The following is a 23,493-nucleotide window of genomic DNA, read 5'->3' on the forward strand; positions in this document are numbered from 1 at the left end:
ATTTCAGAGAATGCTACCCTGGAGGTTCTGGATTTAAGCTTTCTACCTAAGAGCCTAAATTTGGCTTCCAGAACCTCCCTCCCACATTTTCCTATGTCGTTGGTGCCCACATGTACCACGACAGCCGGCTCCTCCCCAGCACTGTCTAAAATCCTATCTAGGTGATGCGTGAGGTCAGCCACCTTCGCACCAGGTAGGCAAGTTACCAGGTGATCCTCACATCCACCCGCCACCCAGCTATCTACATTCCTAATAATCGAATCACCAACTATGACGGCCGACCTAACCCTTCCCTCCTGGGCAGTAGGCCTTGGGGAGATATCCTCAGTGCGAAAGGACAGTGCATCACCTGGAGAGCAGGTCCTTGCACAGTTAAGTTTTAGGTTGCTATGGGAGTAGGAATGTGTCTAATTAATGTCCTTTAAATGTATTAGTGAATTCACTATGTGCCTGGTAGTGGCCTACAGGGGAATGATCAAACTCTCCTTTGCTGCTGTCACCCAATCAGCCTCTCCTCCTTTACCAGAGGCTATTACTGCTCCAGTAGTGCGCTCCCCCTCACTGCCCCCTATCCAGCTAGAGATTCCATCTTTTCTCACCTCCCCTCTCCCAGAGAACCCTTTTGTTGAAATTTAATTAGTGGCCATGTAATATTTTACATTAGGAATTCAACTCTGTGTTGGGGATAGAAAGAGGTATGAGGGTCAGTGTGCTCTCTCACCACAGTTTTAAAAACTGACACTCCTACACTGAAGGGTTCCACAATAAAAGACAAAAACCCCTCACTTGCTGTGGGAATCAGACGATGGTTTGCAGGTGTCATCTTCCATGTGTTCCCTACAACAGAAAACAAGAAGCTAAAATCGCAAAATGGAGGGAAGGCTTCATAAGCTTGGAGGAATCACTCCAGAATTAACACTGAGAGTCAGAGCCCGGAGTACACCTACAATAAGGGAAGAAAGCTCTTCACTGAGGATTAAAATCTTTAGCTAACAGGCACTAGATGACTGCATTTCTGGGGTCACTGCGTCTCCTATGATCTGGAAAGATAATAGCAAAGAATCGGGCCATACCTGTCCACATCGCTTTTTTCCAGCAAACCCTGCAGCACAGCATCGAGGCGGTTCCGAGCACTCACCATCTCCAGATCTGAGTGGGGAAAAAAAACACAAATATGGCAACTCCAATAAAGTTCTGTTTTCTTCAATGTACTATTTATTTATTTATTTGGACTCTTTTATATACCGAAGTATAGCAGGCTGCCTTCACTCTGGTTTACAGTTTTTATTTATATTTTCAGTTAAATACAGGAAGAAATGGTACAAATTAAAATCCAGTTCAGAAGTCCTACACCAACTTACGTACTCCAGTATAGAGAGATCAGATCTGAAGGATACCAAACGCTTACTTGCAATAAATTATATGGCTAATAATTTTCTCCAATGTCCAATTTTTTCTACTGGATGTAGTCAAAGAGCAATGATACATCCATCATATCAGATTTACTTTGCTTGCAATTATAAACCTCAAAAAATAAGATTCCAGATCTCACAAAATTTGTCTTTTAAAGTCTCTGTTCTATCTGGCATAAAATTCAGAAAAGGTTTGTTAGTGAATTGAAGCTGAAGTTACCATGGTCTGGTTAACAGCACCTAGCTAAGATAAGCCCAGTTTTGAATTTGTCCCCCTGAGGGAGTTTGTTTTCACAAAACACCAGCTGGTGCTGGACGTTGCTTTTTGGCAACTATATTTGCTGATGTTTTTACATGCTATATGACAATTATTTTTTAAAAAAGTGGCTTACCACTTCGAGGTATATGATAGAGTAGACTGGCGTTGGCATAGGCTCATTTATGCAATACATATCAATGGTTTGCCGATACCTCCCTAGTCTCAGAGCATTTATGATGATGGTGCAAATATAATTTGGAAAAAGTGGGAAAAACTTTACATTTTTATACTTTTTTCGGTGTTAGTTCAGGTTATGAATGACAAAGTGCGGCACACCGTATAGATTATGTTAGGAATTTAGTATAGCCCTAGACCAGAAATTAAATTTCATGTGCAATTTAACTTCTGGTACCAAAAATTAGTACATAGCATAGCAATAATCACCCACCTCCCCACACCAGTTTCCTGATATTCTATATTAAGAGCCAGAAAATTCTGTGGTACATTTTCATATTAAATAATGTAAATTCTGTGTTATATTATAAAAGGAGAAATAAGTTACCTGATAATTTCCGTTCCTTGAATCCAGCCAGACTTCTCCAAATATGTGCATTATGTCTTCTGACCAGCAGATGGAGACAGAGAATAAAAGACCTTCTGACCACTGTATATAAGTCTCTGATGTCAGCCTGCCAGTATACTGTAACAAGCTAAGAAGAACTACACCAAAACCAATCTCCCTCCCCCTAACCAAGGAACTTCCAAGAGAAAAAACAACAAAGAATAAACACTTTAATAAATGCTTACTTGTGTGCAAACTGAAGAAAACATCCTGTCTAAAGAGGTACTTGCAGTTACATACTTTTGGCATAACAGGGAGGGTCCTGGACTGGTCTGCCTGGATTCAAGGAAAAGAAATTTCAGGTAAGAACAAATTTCACCTCTCTTTTCATCCAATCAGACCAGTCCAGAAGTATGAGATGTACCCAAGCTATTCTTCAAGTGGGTGGAATACTGACAAACCTTCCCTTAAAACCTCCAAGCCAAAGGAGGCATCTTCCCTGGCTTACACATCCAGTTGATAATGCTTAGCAAATGAATGCAATAATGACTAGGTTGCCATTCTACAAAACTCCACTGGCGACACCAACCAAAGCTCTGTCCATTAAGTTGGTTGCACTCTAGTAGAATGAGCCCCTACTCTCTAGTGAATGACAGATCTTTCTTAACATAAGGTGTCATAATAATCTCCTTAATCCAACATGCCAAGGAACCTTCAAAGCCACTTCTCCCTTCCTGGATTGTACAAAAAGGACAAACAAATGGTCAGATTTCCTAAACTTAATTGTGACCTTCAAATACTGCAAGAGCATCCTTCTTACATCTATGGAATGAGGCTGAAAATACTCCTCACCACATAAATCTCTATGGAAGGGAGACACACAACTTGATTAAAATGAAACAACGAGACCACCTTCGGAAGAAAAGATGTGACCATATAAATTTTCACAATTTCCTAAATAAATACCAAAAAGGGCTCCTGGCACGAAAGCCTGTATCTCCAAGATATGCCCAGTGGAACAGATTGCCACCCAAAGCACCACTTTCAGAGTTTCTGCTGGCAGGGGAGCATAACCCACTAGTCCTGAGTCCATCTGTCTACACACTAAGAAAACTGATTTATTGGATCATCCTTATACAGTTTTCCAGAAAGCCACAATACACAAAAAATAGAGGACCTTTGTAGTCTCAAAAGCTCATGAACATCATTTTTGGATAAGTGTTATTTTGACTCAATAAGTATTCCAGCCTACAAAAAGTGCTATTAATAGCAAGTACTGAATAAAACACCACCCTTATACTGGGTTCAATGTGACAGAAAAATAATGGCCAGCAGCTGTCAACTCCTCTTTGACCTGGGTCAAGCAGGCATTTCAACCTCCCTCCCCATCAGGCAGGATGCCTCCATCACCTCATCTTCTGCCTTGGCCAAGCAGAAGCACATGCCTCTTCCTATACACAGGCCGAGCAGCTACCACCTGGCCTAGGTGGGATGCTGTCAGTTTTACTCGTGTGGGATATCTCCACTAGACAGAACAGACGGCAGACACTTTCTCTGGATCAGTTCAGGCTAAAAGACAAGGCTGGTTTTGGAAACATTTTTTTTTTTTGAAAAAACAAAACAAAACCATGCCTTATATTCAATCCAACATGTTACATTGTGGTTTCTTTTTTTTTTACCTGTTTTTTCTGCTTTTACTTTTACTGGTAACATTGTACTTTTGTGAAGCATAACCTGGAAAAACAAACAAACAAACAAACAAAAAACAAGACTAAAGCACCCATTTTACATCTATCAGAGCCATACTATATTCAGCAAAGCTGCTGTTAATGGCTCTCAACCTTTATACTTTTCTCCATGTTATGCCTAGACTGTAAGCCTCTTGGGGGTAAAACCCTTGAATTTCTTTAAACATAGAATAGCTTGCATTGTTTGCAGTGCACATGAGCTGGGGTCTACGATATTCACTGGGTATGGAATTGGGCAGACTAGATGGGCTAAATGGTCATTATCTGTCATGTTCTAAGACGCTAGTAGAGCAGGGTTGGAAGGTACAGTACTGCAAACAATACCCAAGAGCAGAAGTAAGGGAAAGAAGTGAAAGGGGTGATACAAAAAGGCAAGAGAAGGGAAGCACAACTTAGTGATACTGCAGGCCATGGGGTAACCAAGATTGGTACCAGTGAGTTACAACTCTCCAGAGACCAAACAGGTCAGTGCTGACCGACTGATGGTGGCCAGATACTGTCCAGTAACTAGGAGGCAGGATGTTTTGGCAATTGCCTTTGTTTAGATTATCAAAAAGCTTGATGATAAGGAGGGGGTGCTTAGTGTTAAGTATGGGATCTTATATGCTTTATCTGCTCAGGATGGTAGACAACTGGCGTAACCTGTGCAGAGCAGCAATTATAACCCTAAACAGCAGTGGTATGGTTGCTTGGACTTCCAAGAAGGCAGAAGTAAGCCACATGGAGTGAACACAATTTAAAACCTGAACATCAATGAGCATGAACAGCTGGATGTTTTTCACAATAGCTTCATTAATTTTGGTAGCTGTGTAGATTATTACACAACTTGGTGATAACACAGAGAAGGGGGCCTGGCTTTAAACTAAGTACTGGTTTTTTTGCAGAATCAAAGGACAAGATCAGAATAGCTTATGACAGAGGTGGAAGAGGCCAGGAATTTAAATATTGGGGGGGGGGGGGGGGGGGGGTTGGTAAAGAGTTGAGAGATCAGTAAGACATGGTGGGGGAGAGGGGCAAGTAGATGTGAAGATGGTGCTTTGCCCAGGCCCATTGCTATTTACCTACCATTGGTCACTATTAACACCGTTTACGTTGCAGCAGATTTTCAAAGGGAAATCACACGTGCGCTAAAAGCACCCATGCACTTTAAACCTACTTTATTTCTACTAGTTCAGGTGGCCGAGGGGGCAGGCGTTACAATAGCGTAACTATTTTTGAAAATGTTTTCTTCTCTCTCCCACCACCTGAACAACTTAAACATGCCCCCAGGAACTTATTATTTTAATGCAATTAAAAGCATGTGGTCTTCCATAGCACGTGTATGTTCAGCAAGTAGAGGACAGCAATTTTTAGACAGGCCAGGGCGTACAATTTTTAGAGAGGCCAGTTTTAATGGACAAACTATTTACCCATGTAAACGGTTTTGAAAACTGTCCTTTAAAACCTGAAGTATAAGGCAGGGCAAGATTTAAGATTCTGGTGCCCATAGCCAGGACCAGCTGGGAGTGACCCCCGAGTGCCACAGCATTAAGGGTGCACAGCCCTAAAGCAAACAGGAGCAGGCACTGCTCTGATGAGGACCTTTGACAGCCCTGTTCCGAAATCCGGGCCTGGAAGAAGGGGACATCGCGGGAGGCTAAAAAAACAAGTAAAGCGAGAAAGTACTTTCCCCACTGAGAGGAGGACGGTGGGCACCCGGAAACCCGCCCAGCGGAGGTTACAGGAGCCGCCCAGCGAGAGACTTCACGCCTGCCTAAGCCGGAGCGCCCGCCGCCAATGCGGAGAACGAGTAACGTTAAAACCCAAACTCGGGGGCGGAGTCGCTCGCGCGCAGCCACGTGACGCCTCCTCGCTTGCTTTCCCCACTTACTCACCCCCTTCCCGTGTTCAACACTTCCCGGCGCACGGGGACCCTGCTCTCTTCTCGCGAGGCTGCTCAACTTCACGCGGCGCCGCGAGAGGATTGGAAGGCATCGCGAGGGCGGAAGGCAGCGTCTTTTCCCGGTGAGCACCGGGGTCCGTTGCTTTGGAAACAGAGGGGAGGCCCCCAAGCGCGGGAGGTTTGGTTACCGGTCATGGTGAGGCGGCCTTTATTTATTTATTATTATTATTATTATTATTATTATAACGGTCTTTCAGCCTAGGGCTACTTCTCTCTCCCTGAAGTGCTTCCGTCTCCTCTTCTGCCACCCCCACACTCCTTTACGCTTCTTCTCTCTCTTTCCCTGTGCTCCTGGTATCGCCATATTATTATCTATGGCGATACCTGGGCAAACAAAACCTTAAAACATGGTTGTTTGAACAAGCCTTCACTTTATGAAATTTTTGCTAACTTAAAATGCATCTACCCCATATTATTTCCTACGTTATTCAGATTCTCCGCCTCTCCACTGGTATTTATCATACTGCTTATCCATAACCCCCCTCCGCCTTTCATTTTTTTTTTTTTTTTTGTATATTGACTTTAATGTTATTTTGGTTTTGTATTTGACAGTTAATATGCTCCGGTGTAATGCTGGAATATTAATATTTTATAGTTATTATAGATAATTAAGTTAGCATATTACCCTGGAAACCCATTGTTTCTGTAAAGCCTGTTGCTGTTATTGTTTCTACTGTGTTTCTACTGTGTTCTACTGTCTAAACTGTTATATGTAAAGCCTGTTGCTAATTTATTGTTTCATTGTAAACCGAGGTGATGTATAACTATACGTACCGCGGTATAAAAGAATCTATAAATAAATAAATAAATCTAACTCCCTCGCCCCCACCCCACCATCTGTTCCACTGCCTTCTCTTCCCCCTCCCACAAGTGTGGCTATGCTCTCTCTCCTCTCCCCTATCTCATTCATAGAAACTCCGTTGGTTTCAATCTTACCTCTGCAATAGACAATATAGAGTAAACACGGGGAACTGTAAATCCAAACCATACAACTTGACACAAGGCGCCCCCCCCCCCCCCAAGGTTCTTCACTTTCTTCCACATTGTTCAATATTTACCTTCTTCCCCTCTGCCACCTCCTATCAGAACTTGGTCTTCCGCACTTCATATATGCGGATGGTGTACATACTGACACCCTGTCTAATGCCTTGAAAACATGGGATTCAGCCCTCACCTCAATTGGCTCCCTACTCTCCGAGAACTACCTTGCCCTCAACACCTCTAAAACCGAACTCTTAGCCATCTCTCCATGCAAATCCCAATCCTACCTCCCCACACAACTCACACCCCGGTCTCACATTACCTTCTCACCACATGTTCGTAGCCTAGGTGTCACTCTTGACAGTCAACTTAACCTGAAAAAGTTCATTAACGCTACCCTAAAAGAATCCTTCTTCATTCATACCCTAAAAAAACTCAAATCCCTTCTGCATCTCAATGACTTCCGCACCATTCTCCAAGCCTTCATCCTGTCCAAGCTTGATTATTGCAATGCCCTCCTCCTAGGCCTCCCTAAGAATGCTATCCAGCCCCTGCAGTTGCTCCAAAATGCAGCTGCCCGTATCCTTACTAATGCCCACAGAAATAACCACATAACACCAGTACTCAAACACTTACATTGGCTGCCAATCTCTGCCTGGATTTGATACAAGTCTCTCACCACCATCCATAAATCTCTACACACCAATAAGATGCAATTCCTCAATGAACAATTACAATTTCGCATAACAAACAGACCCACAAGAAACCAACATCTAGCAACACTATGCACTCCCTCACACAAACTTACAAGGCTTAAATCCACATCTGACCGTGCTCTCTCCTTAGCAGGCCCAACACTTTGGAATAACATGCTCCCCAATCTATGCCTAGAACCGTGCCATAAGGAATTCAAACAGAACTTCAAGACATGGCTTTTCAAGCAAGCCTACAACTAACACCCCACTCCTCTCCCCCCCCTATCTCGCAAACTCCATGCCCCTCCCTTCCCTCTTATCTCTCGACCTATCTTTCCCTTTCCCATAGCTTCTGCCCCTTTTCCCTCCTGTTCTAATTCACCTCCCTTGTCTTCTCCACTGCACCCCAAAGCCACACACCTTGCATTATTTGATCATGTAAATATTTTTCTACTGCTTTATTTGCCTATATATATATATGCTCTTCCACCTTCATTTTATCGTCAATTATGCGTTATAATTCCTTTATTAAGTGTTCCATGTAAAGCCTGTTGCTGCATTAATTTCTCTGTAAACCGATAAGATGTTCCCAATGATTGTCGGTATATAAAAAGCTTAAATAAATAAATAAAATAAACATAGAAATGATGGCAGATAAAGACCCATCCAGTCTGCCCAGCAAGCTCCCATACTTATTTTCCCATACTTATCTGTTTCACCAACCACCAAGTTCAGGGTCCTGTTGGTACACAAGAACATAAGAAATTGCCATGCTGGGTCAGACCAAGGATCCATCAAGCCCAGCATCCTGTTTCCAACAGTGGCCAATCCAGGCTACAAGTACCTGGCAAGTACCCAAACTCCAAGAAGAGCCCATGCTACTGATGCAATTAATAGCAGTGGCTATTCCCTAAGTAAACATGATTAATGGCCATTAATGGACTTCTCCAAGAACTTATCCAAACCTTTTTTGAATCCAGCTGCACTAACTGCACTAACCACATCTTCTGGCAAAAAATTCCAGAGCTTTATTGTGCGTTGAGTGAAAAAGAATTTTCTACGATTAGTCTTAAATGTGCTTCTTGCTAACTTCATGGAATGCCCCCTAGGCCTTCTATTATTTGAAAGTGTAAGTAACTGATTCACATCTACTCGTTCTAGACCTCTCATGATCTTAAAGACCTCTATCATATCCCCCCTCAGCCGTCTCTTCTCCAAGCTGAACAGCCCTAATTTCTTCAGCCTTTCCTCATAGGAGAGCTGTTCCATCCCCTTTATCATTTTGGTTGCCCTTCTCTGTAACTTCTCCATTGCAACTATATCTTTTTTGAGATGCGGTAACCAGAATTGTACACAGTATTCAAGGTACGGTTTCATCATGGAGCGATACAGAGGCATTATGACACTTTCCGTTTTATTAACCATTCCCTTCCTAATAATTCCTAACATTGTTTGCTTTTTTGACTGCCGCAGCACACTGAGCTGACGAATTCAAAGTATTATCCACTATGATGCCTAGATCTCTTTCCTGGGTGGTAGCTCCTAATATGGAACCTAGCATCGTGTAACTACAGCAAGGGTTATTTTTCCCTATATGCAACACCTTGCACTTATCCACATTAAATTTCATCTGCCATTTTGATGCCCAATCTTCCAGTCTTGCAAGGTCCTCCTGTAATGTATCGCAATCTGCTTGTGATTTAACTATGAATAATTTTGTATCGTCTGCAAATTTGATAACTTCACTCATCGTATTCCTTTCCAGATCATATATATATATATATATATATATATATATATATATGTATATGTATATGTAAGGGTCCCAATACAGATTCCTCAGGCACTCCTCTATTTACCCTTTTCTTCTGAGAAAATTGACCATTTAATCCTACTCCCTGTTTCCTGTCTTTTAAACAGTTTGTAATACATGAAAGGACATCGCCTCCTATCCCATGAGTTTTTAGTTTTCTTAGAAGCCTCTCATGAGGGACTTTGTCAAACACCTTCTGAAAATCCAAATACACCACATCTACTGGTTTACCTTTATCCACATTCATTTAGTCTTTCTGCAATGGCTTTATCTTCCCTAAGAGCCCCTTTAACCCCTCAGTCATCTAATGGTCCAACTGACATACTCACAGGTTTCTTGCTTCGGATATATTTTAAAAAGTTTTTATTATGAGTTTTTGCCTCTATGGCCAACTTCATTTCAAATTCTCTCTTCGCTTGTCTTACCAATGTTTTACATTTAACTTGACAATGCTTATTGTTTGATTCAAATTTCCTGCCATCCCCTGCCATTGATGCAGAGAGTAATGTTGGAGTTGCATCAAAGGTGAGCATAAGGCTTAATGGTTAAGGGTAGTAACCGCCGCATCAAGCAAGTTACCCCGATGTTTGTTTACCCAGACTGCACAGATCAATGCATTGTTGGATGTAGTCTGAATGTAAATCCTGTTTTCCACATTTCCCCCTGCTGTTGAAGCAGAGAGCAACGCTGTATATGCATTCAAAGTGATGTATCAGACTTAATTGGTTTAGGGTAGTAACCGCTGTAATAAGCAAGCTATCCTCACGCTTATTTGTTTACCCAGATTGTGACGTTCAGTCCTTGTTTGTTGTCTGAATGCAAATCCTCTTTTCCACATTTCCCCTTGCCGTTGAAGCAGAGAGCAATGTTGGAGTTGCATTAACTGAGCGAAGGGTTATTGAGTAAAGGTAATAATCACCAGGTAGTAGCCACCATTCCAGCAAGCCACCCCCATGGCTCTTCTCTTCATTCCCATTCTCTAGCCTTTATGGATTCACAGTGTTTATCCCATGCCCCTTTGAAATTCTTCACCACTTCCTCCAGAAGGGCATTCCAGGCATCCACCACCCTCTCCGTGAAGAAATACTTCCTGACATTGGTTCTGAGTCTTCCTCCCTGGAGTTTCGAATCGTGACCCCTAGTTCTACTGATTTTTTTTTTTTCCAGCAGAAAAGGTTTGTTGTTGACCATGGATCATTAAAAATTTTCAAGTATCTGAAAGTCTGTATCATATCACCCCCTGCTCCTCCTTTCCTCCAGGGTGTACATATTTAGGTTCTTCAATCTCTCCTCATAAGTCATTTTATGAAGATCTTCCACCTTTTTGGTTGCCCTTCTCTGGACCGCCTCCATCCTGTCTCTGTCCCTTTGGAAATACGGTCTCCAGAACTGAACACAGTACTCCAGGTGAGGTCTCACCAAGGACCTGTACAAGGGGATCATCACTTCTTTCTCTTACTAGATATTCCTCTCTATGCAGCCCAGCATTCTTCTGGCTTTAGCTATCGCCTTGTCACATTGTTTTGCCGACTTCAGATCGTTAGACACTATCGCCCCAAGGTCTCTCTCCTGCTCCATGCACATCAGCCCTTCATCCCCCATCACATACATCTCTTTTGGATTTCCACTCCCCATATGCATGACTTTGCACTTCTTGGTATTGAATCTCAGCTGCCATATCTTCGACCACTCTTCCAGCTTCTTTAAATCCCGCCTCATTCTCTCCACTCCTTCCGGTGTGTCCACTCTGTTGCAGATCTTAGTATCATCCACAAAAAGACAAATCTTACCTTCTATCCTGTCCGCAATGTCGCTCACAAAGATATTGAACAGGACCGGTCCCAACACTGATCCTTGCGGCACTCCGCTTAACACCGCTCTCTCTTCAGAATAAGTTCCATTTACCATCACGCATTGTCTTCTGTCCGTCAACCAGTTTGCAATCCAGGTCACCACCTCGGCACTCACTCCTAAGCTTCTTATTTTATTCACAAGTCTCCTATGCGGGACCGTATCAAAAGCTTTGCTGAAATCTAAGTAGGTGACATTGAGTGACTAGGGAATTAGAGTACTCAATCAAAAAAGTAATCAGATTTGTTTGACAGGATCTTCCCCTGGTGAATCCATGCAGCCTCTGGTCCAGCAATTCTCCTGACTGTAGATAGTTCACTATTCTTTCCTTCCCAAAGTGCAACAGCTCTCTGTTCTCTCCCTATCAGTGCTGTTTTTTTCTCTTTCTTCTCCCTCACTTGCCCCTTCCTCCCTTCCCAACTGCTCTTTCTTTCTCCATTACTTTTATCCTCCATCACCCTGGCTATCATCCACTCTGATTCCCTTTTTGGGTTTTCCAATACCACATGTTGAACGGAGAATATTGTAGCAATGTATACTTTCTTACAGCTGTATGAGAAGTTTACCAGTCAACAACCAAAAATGGTTATACAAGCAGGTCGGTGCAATATCGGCGTGTGGAAAACAGGTGGTCATGATTGAGTGCCTGTTCTCCTAACGACTGCCGATGCAGCTCTCCATCAGCCTATAGGAGAATTTGTAGAAGGAAATCAGAGGCTGCTAACAGTTTGAAAGAGGAGAAGAGCAGTGGCCCAACAGAGGATGGTGAGAGAGTGGTGTCATGGGGTGGAAGGACAGGGAGGAGAAAAGAGAGAGCACACTGGGTCTGGGAAAATATGAGAAGCAGGATAGTAAGAACAGTGGCATGATTAGGGTGGAGAAGAGAAGAACAATGGAGAGTTGTAGACACTGCAGTGACACTCTACTAGGGGCTGAGGAAGGGAATGGGAAAAAATTATGAAGCAATGGGGAAAGATTATTTATTTATTTATTTTTTTAAAGTATGAAGTGAATTTTAAAAGCCCAACGTGTGCCAAAACTGGGAGTTACACGAAAATGTTGTTCCGGCATGCACCAAGCAGATTTTAAAAGCGAATCTCCCGCTATGCGCACAAATAAGTTGGGAAAAGGGGTGGGGTATAGTCTGGGCATGCCTGGATTTCACCCTGAAATTTGCATGTAAATACTTACACGTACAGGCACACGCCAGGGTCCCCTACTGCATAACTTTACTTCTGCTATGGATGGCATGTAAGTAATAAAATAAAGGTAAATAGGCAGATCACCAGTGTGTTAAGGTTTGGTGCTAACAGAGGAGAAGGGAAGCTATTAAACTAGGGGACGAACTAGGAAATTTGGAAATGGCGTTGGCGTGCATCTACTAAAACGCTCCTGCTTATACAATAGAAGTGGCAGAGGAGTGCACCCACTTAAAATTGTGCACATACGTGCATGCGGTCAGTTTATTTTATGACATGTGCGTGTATGTTATAAAATGGCAGTGTCCCTGGGCGTGGGCCGATGAATGTGTACCTATGCACCTGTTTAAAAAGTTACCATCCTGGTGTATGGGGGAACAATTGCTGCCGTCTCCCCCATTTCCTGTAAGAAAGGGGAGAGGACAAGGAGTAGTAAGTGGAGGAAGAAAGGAAGCAGGTTTAGGAGGAGAAAATGCAGAGGCAAGTATTGAGGAGACCAGTAAGGTCTTCTTAGTGTTTGGGTACTTGCCAGGTTCTTGTGGCCTGGATTGGCCTCTGTTGGAAACAGGATGCTGGGCTTGATGGACCCTTGGACTGACCCAGCATGGCAATTTCTTATGTTCTTAAGGGAGGAAGAAAGAGAGAAAATTGAAGTAGTAGGAGATGGAAGAATGTGGAGGGATGGATTGAGTTTATAGAAGAAAGAAATTTAGCTTATATTGGGGAGAGGGAAAAGGTGTAGAGAAAGGGGAAGGAACAGAGATGCATTGAGCAAAGAGAGAAGGCAAAAGTGAGAAGCTGAAGAAATGAGAGGAAGACAGGAAGAGAAGTGTTTGTAGAAGAAATAAGCAGATAAAGAGAGAAGCAAGAAAAATAGAATAAATTGCAGGGCTTGTTAGCCCCAACCTACAGGAACAAGAGCCACTTTGCTGTGGAGAGAGAACCTAGAAATAATTTGCACCCCGAGGCAGGTCTGAACCACCTAGATAGGGATATTTGGGAGCCCCTGGGTCATTACGGTCCTATCTCAGGGCAGTATGTAGTAGGGATGTGAATCGTTTTAGGACGATTAAAATTATCGTCCGATAATTTTAATATCGTCTTAAACCGTTATGGAACACAATACAATAGAGATTCTAACGATTTATCGTTATAAATCGTTAGAATCGTGAGCCGGCACACTAAAACCCCCTAAAACCCACCCCCGACCCTTTAAATTAAATCCCCCACCCTCCCGAACCCCCCCCAAATGAGTTAAATAACCTGCGGGTCCAGCGGCGGTCCGGAACGGCAGCGGTCCGGAACGGGCTCCTGCTCCTCAATCTTGTTGTCTTCAGCCGGCGCCATTTTCCAAAATGGCGGCGAAAAATGGCGGCGGCCATAGACGAACACGATTGGACGGCAGGAGGTCCTTCCGGACCCCCGCTGGACTTTTGGCAAGTCTCGTGGGGGTCAGGAGGCCCCCCACAAGCTGGCCAAAAGTTCCTGGAGGTCCAGCGGGGGTCAGGGAGCGATTTCCCGCCGCGAATCGTTTTCGTACGGAAAATGGCGCCGGCCATACGCGTATGGCCGGCGCCATTTTCCGTACGGAAAATGGCGCCGGCAGGAGATCGACTGCAGGAGGTTGTTCAGCGAGGCGCCGGAACCCTCGCTGAACGACCTCCTGCAGTCGATCTCCTGCCGGCGCCATTTTCCGTACGAAAACGATTCGCGGCGGGAAATCGCTCCCTGACCCCCGCTGGACCTCCAGGAACTTTTGGCCAGCTTGTGGGGGGCCTCCTGACCCCCACGAGACTTGCCAAAAGTCCAGCGGGGGTCCGGAAGGACCTCCTGCCGTCCAATCGTGTTCGTCTATGGCCGCCGCCATTTTTCGCCGCCATTTTGGAAAATGGCGCCGGCTGAAGACAACAAGATTGAGGAGCAGGAGCCCGTTCCGGACCGCTGCCGTTCCGGACCGCCGCTGGACCCGCAGGTTATTTAAGTCATTTGGGGGGGGTTCGGGAGGGTGGGGGATTTAATTTAAAGGGTCGGGGGTGGGTTTTAGGGGGTTTTAATGTGCCGGTTTTGCGATTTTTCGATTTTTCACGATTTTTCACGATATTTTACCCCCCCAAACGGCAACAATACGATTCCCTCCCCCTCCCAGCCGAAATCGATCGTTAAGACGATCGAGGACACGATTCACATCCCTAGTATGTAGTATGGTAAGCTGCAACCAGTGACACTACCAGCAAAATGTGGAACATCAAAGCTGAGAGCGAATATGAGAGATTTGCAAAGTCATGCGTGATGTAGCACAAGTCAATAGGGAATAGCTGTTTACTCTATTAAATAATAGGACCAGAGGACATTCAATGAAACTCATTTTAAAATGTGTTTGTTTCAGTTGATGAACACTTCAGCTCTAGAGTTTGTTGCCAGAGAATGTGGTCAAGATTAGTAGTATAGCTGAGTTTAAAAAAAAAAAAGTCTGGACAAGTTTCTGGAGTACAGATCCATAAACAATTATTAGCCAGATAGATTTAATCATCTCCATTTCTTGCTTTCGGCAGTGAACAAGAGGGAATTGATTTTCCTAGTAGGATCTAATGGGTTCTTCCAAGTGACTCAGATTGGCTGCTGCCTGAGATGTGATACTGGGCTCAGTGGACCACTGGTCTGTTTTAGCATGGCGTCTTTTATGTAAAGGAGGTGGTGAGAGCAAAGATGTAAAAAAAAAAAGAAAGTTTTATATCGTAGAAGTTAGCCTAGCCAGTCTGCTAGGTTTCTGTTCCCTAAGAAGACTAGAGGATAGAAATGAAGAAACAAGTGCATGGGGGTAACTTGCTGGTGTGGCGGTTGCTACCCTTAATCAATAAGCCTTTGTACTCTTGATGCAACTCCATTGCCTCAGGCACAAACTTCGGCTCGATCCAGTAAGGCCGCGGTAAAAACAGTGCGGTAGTGTCAGGCGCACCCTTCCTCCCCGCACGCACAGTTCTCTTCACTAACTCCCCGATACTCTCCTCTAATCGCATGCAAATGCATGCCGCGGCTTTAAAGCGGTAGGGAAGGGTTATGGCCGCGTAACCCATTTTACTGTATAGGCGCTTAATACAGCGCCTATACAGTAACCTGGGTGCGCTGGTACCTGTCATTTCAAATGACATTTGAAATGACAGGTACCAGGAAGTGTAAAAATCAAAATTTGTAAATACCTGTCGGAGGGCCGCGTGGGTCCAGGCGGCCGGCGGGATCCGGGGGGCCGGTGGTCGCGTGTTAAATCTAGGCCGCGGGCGGGTGGGCGCGGCGGCAGCGGCGGCGGGGGGACACGCGTTTGTTCGAGACGGCCGGCGGGCGGCGGGTGGTCGCGTGTTAAATCTAGGCCGGGTCCGCACAGGCGCACATTCATTCATTCACTGCCGGTGGGGGCTGCCGGAGAGGCAACCCCCACCGGCAGTGAATGAATTCATTCATCCAGGCGGAGGAGCCGGCTGCTTTCGCCACCGGCTCCTCCGCCTGGATGAATGAATGCGCGCCTGTGCGACCCCTGCGTTTCGGCGCTCAAGGCGTGACGTCACGGCATGTGACTGCCTTGAGCGCCGAAACGCAGGGGTCGCACAGGCGCGCATTCATTCATCCAGGCGGAGGAGCCGGCGGCTTTTCGCCGCCGGCTCCTCCGCCTGGATGAATGCGCGCCTGTGCGACCCGGCCTAGATTTAACACGCGACCACCCGCCGCCTGTCTCGAACTAACGCGTGTCCCCCCGCCGCCGCTGCCGCCGCCGCCTGGAACAGGCACCCACCCGCCCGCGGCCTAGATTTAACACGCGACCACCGGCCCCCCGGATCCCGCCGGCAGCCTGGACCGACGCGGCCCTCAGACAGGTATTTAAAATGTTTTTTTTCTTCTGACAGGTTTTATGTGTCCCACATCATTACATTTTCTCGATCATCTCTGTATCGCTTTTTTTTTTAATTGTGTTTTATTGTTTTTGAGTGTCTTAAGCGGTGTCGATGGATTTGTTACTAGACTCACAGTCCTAACTCCTACTAGGGGGAGGCGGTAAACTAACACGTTACGGCCGCGGCAAAACAGTGCGTTACTAATGAGATAACTTGAGCGCGCGTTACGGTATCGGAGGGGAATAGCTAATTCCTTCATTATACAGCTAATTCGTTCATTTACATGCCGGGTGCGGGAAGGGTTACGCGTCTGTTTTAAGAAGCGCTACGGACGCGCGAAACTGGAAACTGTATCGCTGATTTGCCTTACGCGTCCGAATTGTGCGCAGGGAGCTCGTTACAGACGAGAAAACTTCAACTGAATGTTACTGTATCGAGCTGTTAGATTGTAAGTCCTCTGGGGCTAGGGAAATAGCTACAGTACCTGAATGTAATCCGCTTTGAAAGTGCTGAAAAAAGTGTGAAAAGCGGAATATAAAAATCTCAGTAAATACATTATTGCTCTCTGCTTTAATGCAGGGGGAAAAGGGGAATTAGATTCAGACAGCAGCCAACAAGGACATTGGATTTTACAGTCGGGGGGGGGGGGGGGAAAGCAAATTAGCATGAGGCTAACTTGCTGATGTGGCGGTTACTACCCTTAACCAATAAGCTGATACTTTGGATGCAACTCCAGCATTGCTCTCTGCTTCAACGGCAAAAGGAATGGGGAATTGGACTCAAACAGCAACCAACAAGGGCCCTGACTTTGATGATCTGGAAACTGATGAGTAAGGGGATGACTTGTATGGCACAGCAGATGCTACCATAAGCTTGCTGGGCAGACTAGGTGGACCGTTTGGGGCTTTTTTGCCATCATTTTCTGTGTTTCTATGTAATGTGCAGTTTGATGTTGCTTTACCCTTGTCTCTTGGGAGCTGAAAATCCATGCCCTGTTTTTACATATTGCAGATTTGCACGTTTGGAAATTGTGCATGCCCAGGAGGAGCCTGACAGAAAAGCTTTCCCTCCACCAATAATAGATTTGGAGCTAACCATGTTAACATAGAATTTGTCATAATTGTTTAGCAAGTAACATTGCAATTTGCACTCATGATATAGGTTTAAACCAACTAGGGAGGGTCATTTGGGAGCCCTTGAGTCATAACTAGGAATTTAGTAATGATTATAAAATCAAAATACACCATGGTGAACAATATGTAACCCTAGCAGAGTTACATTGGCTACCAATTGAACAAAGAATTAAATACAAAACCCTATGTATCATTCACAAACTAATTTATGATGAGAAATCAGACTGGTTGAACACAGCATTACGGGTACACGTCCCACACAGGAACCTCCGATCAGCAAATAAAGCCCTCCTAACCATCCCTTCAGTTAAAACAGCAAGACTGACCCAAGTGAGAGAGAGAGCCCTATCACTAGCAGGACCCATAATCTGGAACACAATGCCCCCAGAGATCAGGCTACAAAGTGATCTCAAGACATTTAAGAAAAGTTTAAAAACATGGCTTTTTAAACAAGCATTTTACAAAGAGACGAGAGAATAGAGAGAAATTATTCAGGAAAAGACAGAGGCACCGACACACAGTCATTAGGACTGTACAGTAGATTAGTCTATGAACTCCACACCACAATAAAACACAACTATAATACTATGTGTGATAAAACTACCCGTGTAAGTACCTTTGGTACAACTGGTCATGAACTACTTCACTAAATGACTACGTCTAATGATATATTGTAACAGAACCTTTGATGGCACCTCTTAGAATGTACTACAGTACACTTTTACCTACATTAAATATGTGCCTACATGTAAACCGTTGCGACGGTATTTAACTTAGCAACGGTATAGAAAAGATTTTAAATAAATTATTAGAAAAGCCCCCAAGCAGGGGAGACCTTGTCGAAACAGAGCTGGAAGGATAAGTGATGATTCTACATCTTTTGGTTATAAAATTGGGATATTACACTCTTTGCACACAAAAACAAGGGACATTATTATAAGTAGTACAGTTTTGTGTGATGGTGACTAAAAATAAATTTGCAAAAGTTTTGGACTTTTTTAGTTTGAGATACAGTATATGGTGACTGAGCTATGATTAAAGATATTAGCAATGTTTGTATGGAGGGATAATTTCATCCTAAAAGATAGTTTAACTCCAGTTTATGAATGTCTGTCTCCCTTGTTTTGACAGAATTTTGTGGCTCTAGTTCTATAGGCATTCTTTTTCTTTGCCACTTATTCATCCACTGTGTATTTTGATTATGTAGTTGGTGGATTGATTGAGGTTTTATTATTGAGGTTCTTCAATGATTATGACATGGATTGAAAAACATCATATGAGTTATGACAGCATTGTCCATTAATATATTTGAATGCCCAAAGATAAAATAAGTTCCCTGTACGTACCGGATCAGTCCAGACGGTGGGTTATGTCCCCCGTCCAGCAGATGAAGTCAGAGTAAAGTTTTGAGGTTGCTGGTATATAAGCTGGTGCACCCTCCTAGATCCTCAGTATCTCTCTGACTCCAGCAGATGTGAGGAGGGGATCTCATGGTTCCCCCTATTTAGTGGTTTTCCGCTATACATATACTTATTTTCTCTCTCTTTCGTTTGATGGATCAAGTTAGTTAAAAAAAAGAAAAAAGAAGGAAACTTTGTTCCTGCCAGAGGGAAACCGGTTCCCTTGGCCCCTCTGCTCATCCTGCCATCAGGACTGTCTCTTACCTGCTTTGTTTGTCTCTCGCGCTCCTTGTATTCTTCAGGGGTAAGCTGGGGGAAGCTTGTTGTTTGGGGCTTGTGTTTCTTTTCTTTCAGCACAGGTTCGGCGCAGCCTGAGGTGGATGCTGGTGGGGCCAGCCTCTTTCCTCCTTTCTTTCGTGGCGACTCACCTCCCCCGCGGCCCTGCGACATTTCATTCCCCGGGGCCGCAGGCGGCAAGGAGGTCCCATTCCCCTGCTGCCCCTGGAGTTGAGGGTGTTTGGGTGGTGGTTTGAGGGCACGGCGAGCCCGCTCCTCCCGCGCCGCGATCATCAGCTGCTGCGTGCTCGAGGTGCTGCGTCTGACTCGGGCCTCGCGCGATGCAACGCGCTCGCTGTCCGTCCTGCGGCGGTCCGGGTCACGGCGCCTCGAGGGACGGTCCATGTGGTCGGTGCCCTCCCGGGGGGGAAGCGGGCGCCGTCCCACCGACAACTTCGCCGCCGCGCTCGGAGCGCCGCGGGCCTTGAGGGGTAGCCCCGCCCCCGTCCTTGGTGGGAGCGGCGGCCATCTTAGAGTTAGAAGGCAGCGTGGGCTCAGACACGGAGGAGCCGTCTGATGATTTTTTGCCGTCCGCGCCCCCGATCTCGGATTCGGGGCCTCTGCCTTCCTCGGCCGGACCCTCCAGGGACCCCATGCCCCCGCCCTCGGCGGGGCCGCTCAGTTTTTCGGCGGACTTCGTGGTACTTATGCACCAGGCTTATTTACAGAGCCTGAGTCCTCAGGGGGGGGCAGTTCTCTCTCCTCCCCCCGCCAAGGTCCCCAGGCCCTCGGGCGCTACGACATCGGTACCGGGGACCGTAGGGGGCGGCGCCAGGGGGCCCCTGAGTATACCGCTTTTCTTAGGTGGCCCGTCGCCCTCGCCGGATCCGGGGGGCGACCCTTTGGCACAAGTGGATGACGATTCGGGCGTAACAGCGCGCCTGGAATGCGATGATCCGCGGGTCCTTCGCATCTTTCGCAAAGAGGAATTGGCGGATCTCATCCCTCACGTTCTCAAGGAACTGGACCTCGACCCTCCCATTGAACCACCGGGACCCCCGGCTCCTTTCGTGGCCTCCGCTACCTCCAAGGGTGACCCTGTCTTGGCAGGCCTGCGCCCCATAGCGAAGACCTTTCCCATTCACGATTCTTTTCTCCATCTTCTGGTGAGAGAGTGGGATAACCCGGAGGCGTCCCTTCGGGTCGGCAGGGCGATGGATAAGCTCTATCCTCTTCCGGGGGACTTCCTGGACCTTCTTAAGGTCCCCAAGGTTGATTCAGCGGTGTCCGCCGTCACGAAGAGAACTACCATCCCGGTCACAGGGGGCACCACGCTGCGAGATATACAGGATAGAAAGCTGGAGGTCGCCCTCAAGAAGATCTTCGAAGTCTCGGCGCTGGGGGTCCGGGCGGCTATCTGTGGTTCTCTGACTCAGAGAGCCGGGCTTAGATGGGTTCAACAGCTCCTCACCTCTCAACAGTTACCGCCCGAGGAGGCAGCCCAGGCAGACCGTCTGGAGGCGGTCATTGCTTACGGGGCAGATACCTTGCACGACCTGCTGAGGGTCCTGGCAAGGACCATGGCCTCGGCTGTTTCTTCCAGGCGCCTCCTGTGGCTCAGGAACTGGGCGGCGGACGCCTCCTCCAAGGCGAGTCTGGGAGCTCTGCCCTTCAAGGGCAGGTTTCTCTTTGGAGAAGACCTCGATCAGATCATCAAGACCCTGGGGGAAAATTCGGTCCACAGGTTGCCTGAGGACCGGCAGCGTGGTTTTCGGTCGTCCTCTGGAACTCCCAGGAATCGCTACCGCGCCCAGAGGCGTTACCGAGGCTCCAGGCCACAGGGACCTAGGACACCTTCCACCAGGTCGCAAACGTGGACGCGGCCCTTTTGGGGCCGCAGACCTGCCAGGGACTCCTCGGCACAGGGAGCCTCAGGCAAGCCTTCACAATGATGCCAGGCCAGTCCACTCCTCGCTGCCCCGGATTGGAGGTCGCATCGCTTTGTTTCGCGAGGAATGGACCAACATCACCACGGACCAATGGGTCCTAGACATCCTAAGAGACGGTTACGCGTTGGACTTTGTTCGGGCGCCCAGGGACCGCTTCATTTTCTCTCCCTGCGGGTCAAGTCTCAAGCGCCTGGGGGTGCAACACACGCTGGACAGGCTGCTGACCCTGGGAGCCATTTCGCCCGTCCCCTTAGGAGAGGTGGGCTCGGGGCATTATTCGATTTACTTCGTGGTTCCCAAAAAGGACGGATCCTTTCGTCCCATACTGGACCTCAAGGAAATCAACAAGGTGCTCCGGGTCTCCAAGTTTTGCATGGAAACACTCCGCTCTGTTATTGCGGCGGTGCATCAAGGGGAGTTCTTGGCTTCCCTCGACCTCACGGAAGCTTATCTGCATATTCCGATCCACCCGGCCCATAACAGATTCCTTCGCTTCAAAATCTTGGGACAACATTTTCAGTTCCAGGCTCTGCCCTTCGGTCTGGCGACCGCGCCCAGAACCTTCACCAAGATTATGGTGGTGGTAGCGGCCGCGCTCCGGAAGGAGGGCATTTTGGTTCACCCTTACTTGGACGACTGGCTTATTCGGGCGAAGTCTCTGTCGCAGGGACGGGCGGCGGTCGACAGGGTGGTGTCCTTCCTTCAGTCCCTTGGCTGGGTGGTGAACTTCAGCAAAAGCAACCTGCGGCCAGCTCAACAGTTGGATTTCCTGGGAGCGCGTTTTGACACGGCTCTGGGCAAGGTCTTCCTGCGTCCGGACAAGGCTCAATCTCTGCGGGATCAAATCATCCGGTTTGCTTCTCTTCAGGCACACACGGCGTGGGATTATCTCCAAGTCCTGGGTTCCATGGCGTCCGCGATCAGCTTGGTGCCCTGGGCCTTTGCACACCTGTGGCCTCTACAAATGTCCTTGCTCTCGAGGTGGAAACCAGTCTCTCAGGACTACCAGGCGATTCTCCCGCTTCCTCCGGCCGCCAGGTCCAGCTTGAGGTGGTGGCTGGATCCCAGGAACCTAGCTCAAGGCTGCTCCCTGGAAACGCCGGACTGGGTAGTGGTCACTACCGATGCCAGTCTTGAAGAATATGTCTGATTAAGACAACCACGATTACCCAGACACCTCTGCTCTACGGTAGCTTGGCAAGAGGTGAATGACCTTTGGGTGCTTTTCTGAATCATGACTTGCAGAAAATCTCTGAGACAGATTTGCTGGCAACAAAAGGAGAGAGGCCTATTTTAATGGCCACATTTACTTCACAATGCAGGGATACTTGTTCTGCAGGAAAACCAGGATGCAAGCGTTTATCTTGCAGATGCAACAGAAACCAATGTGAAAAGGAGATCTTGTGAGGTGACAGTTTTGAATGAATCCTGGTGCCAAGCTCTATTCAAGACCCAGACTGTGAGGTGTTTACAATAAACAAAGAAGAACAACAGAAGACAAGAAGAGAATACTTGCATCAAAAGCCAGCATGATACAGGAACTTGTTTACAGTGGGAGGAGAAACAGGGTTAGAAGAATTCTTAGTTGAGGGAGGTCCTCACAAGCATTTCCTATACAGGATAGATTGTCATGACAACGGTATCATGTGTTTGTGGGCGGTTACACTTTTCTGGAAGCTTCGAGAATGTTGTATTTTGATTATATAAGTCAGAGCATGGCAGAGATTCAGGGAGATGCTACTTATTACAGATAGAGGGCAGATTGCATCTCACAAGAACACTTGTCGTTGCCTCTTTTTTAAAAAAGCCAAAATAAACTAAATTTTAAAACCTCTTGCTGAATTGCAGTGTTCTTGTGCCCTAAGCTATGAGTCCCAAAATTAGACAGTCTGTCCGGTTGGGGAGCAGTGTGTCTCAGGAGCTCGGCTCAGGGCCGGTGGACAAGGGATCAGTCGACCTGGTCAATCAACCGCCTGAAGACCAGGGCGGTTCGTCTGGCCCTCGTGCAGTTCCTGCCTCTGATCAGGGGTCGAGCGGTTCGAGTTCTATCAGACAATGCGACGACGGTGGCGTACATCAACCGGCAAGGAGGCACCAAGAGCCGCCTGGTCGCGTGGGAGGCCGCGCGTCTGATGGCGTGGGCGGAGCGTTTCCTGGATCAACTGGCGGCGTCCCACATTGCCGGGGTGGACAACATTCAAGCAGACTTTCTGAGACATCAGGTGTTGGATCCGGGGGAGTGGTCTCTCTCCGACGAGGCGATGTCGCTCATCTCCCGCTGGTGGGGAACGCCGGCGATGGATCTCATGGCGTCCGCCGCCAACGCAAAAGCTCCTCGCTTCTTCAGCCGCAGAAGGGAGCGCGGCGCGGAAGGCGTCGATGCTCTGGC

At 46.8% G+C, this 23,493-nt stretch overlaps 2 protein-coding genes across 5 annotated transcripts in view; one reads left to right on the top strand and one right to left on the bottom strand.

Annotated features, from left to right (window-relative positions):
• Positions 1-5,967, bottom strand: part of LIN37 (lin-37 DREAM MuvB core complex component) — a 42,806-nt gene extending 36,839 nt beyond the window's left edge. The window contains exons 1-4 of one of the 3 annotated variants that reach the window (XM_029576167.1): positions 5,856-5,967; positions 3,913-3,967; positions 1,074-1,149; positions 787-837 (exon numbers count right to left, since the gene is read on the bottom strand). In XM_029576167.1, the coding sequence (XP_029432027.1) occupies positions 787-837; positions 1,074-1,149; positions 3,913-3,964 (179 nt within the window). In that variant the 5' untranslated portion in view covers positions 3,965-3,967; positions 5,856-5,967. Of the gene's footprint in view, positions 1-786; positions 838-1,073; positions 1,150-3,912; positions 3,968-5,046; positions 5,751-5,855 lie in introns of those variants that run through there. The other 2 variants (XM_029576166.1, XM_029576168.1) reach the window with 2 other exon arrangements.
• PROSER3 (proline and serine rich 3) overlaps positions 5,883-23,493 on the top strand; it is a 103,786-nt gene continuing 86,175 nt past the window's right edge. The window contains exon 1 of one of the 2 annotated variants that reach the window (XM_029576165.1): positions 5,883-5,985. The gene's annotated coding sequence lies outside the window, so the exon portion shown is untranslated. Of the gene's footprint in view, positions 6,060-23,493 lie in introns of both variants that reach the window. The other variant, XM_029576163.1, reaches the window with a different exon arrangement.

This window comes from Rhinatrema bivittatum, chromosome 14 (genome assembly GCF_901001135.1).
Source record: "Rhinatrema bivittatum chromosome 14, aRhiBiv1.1, whole genome shotgun sequence".
Classification (NCBI taxonomy): Eukaryota; Metazoa; Chordata; class Amphibia; order Gymnophiona; family Rhinatrematidae; genus Rhinatrema; species Rhinatrema bivittatum.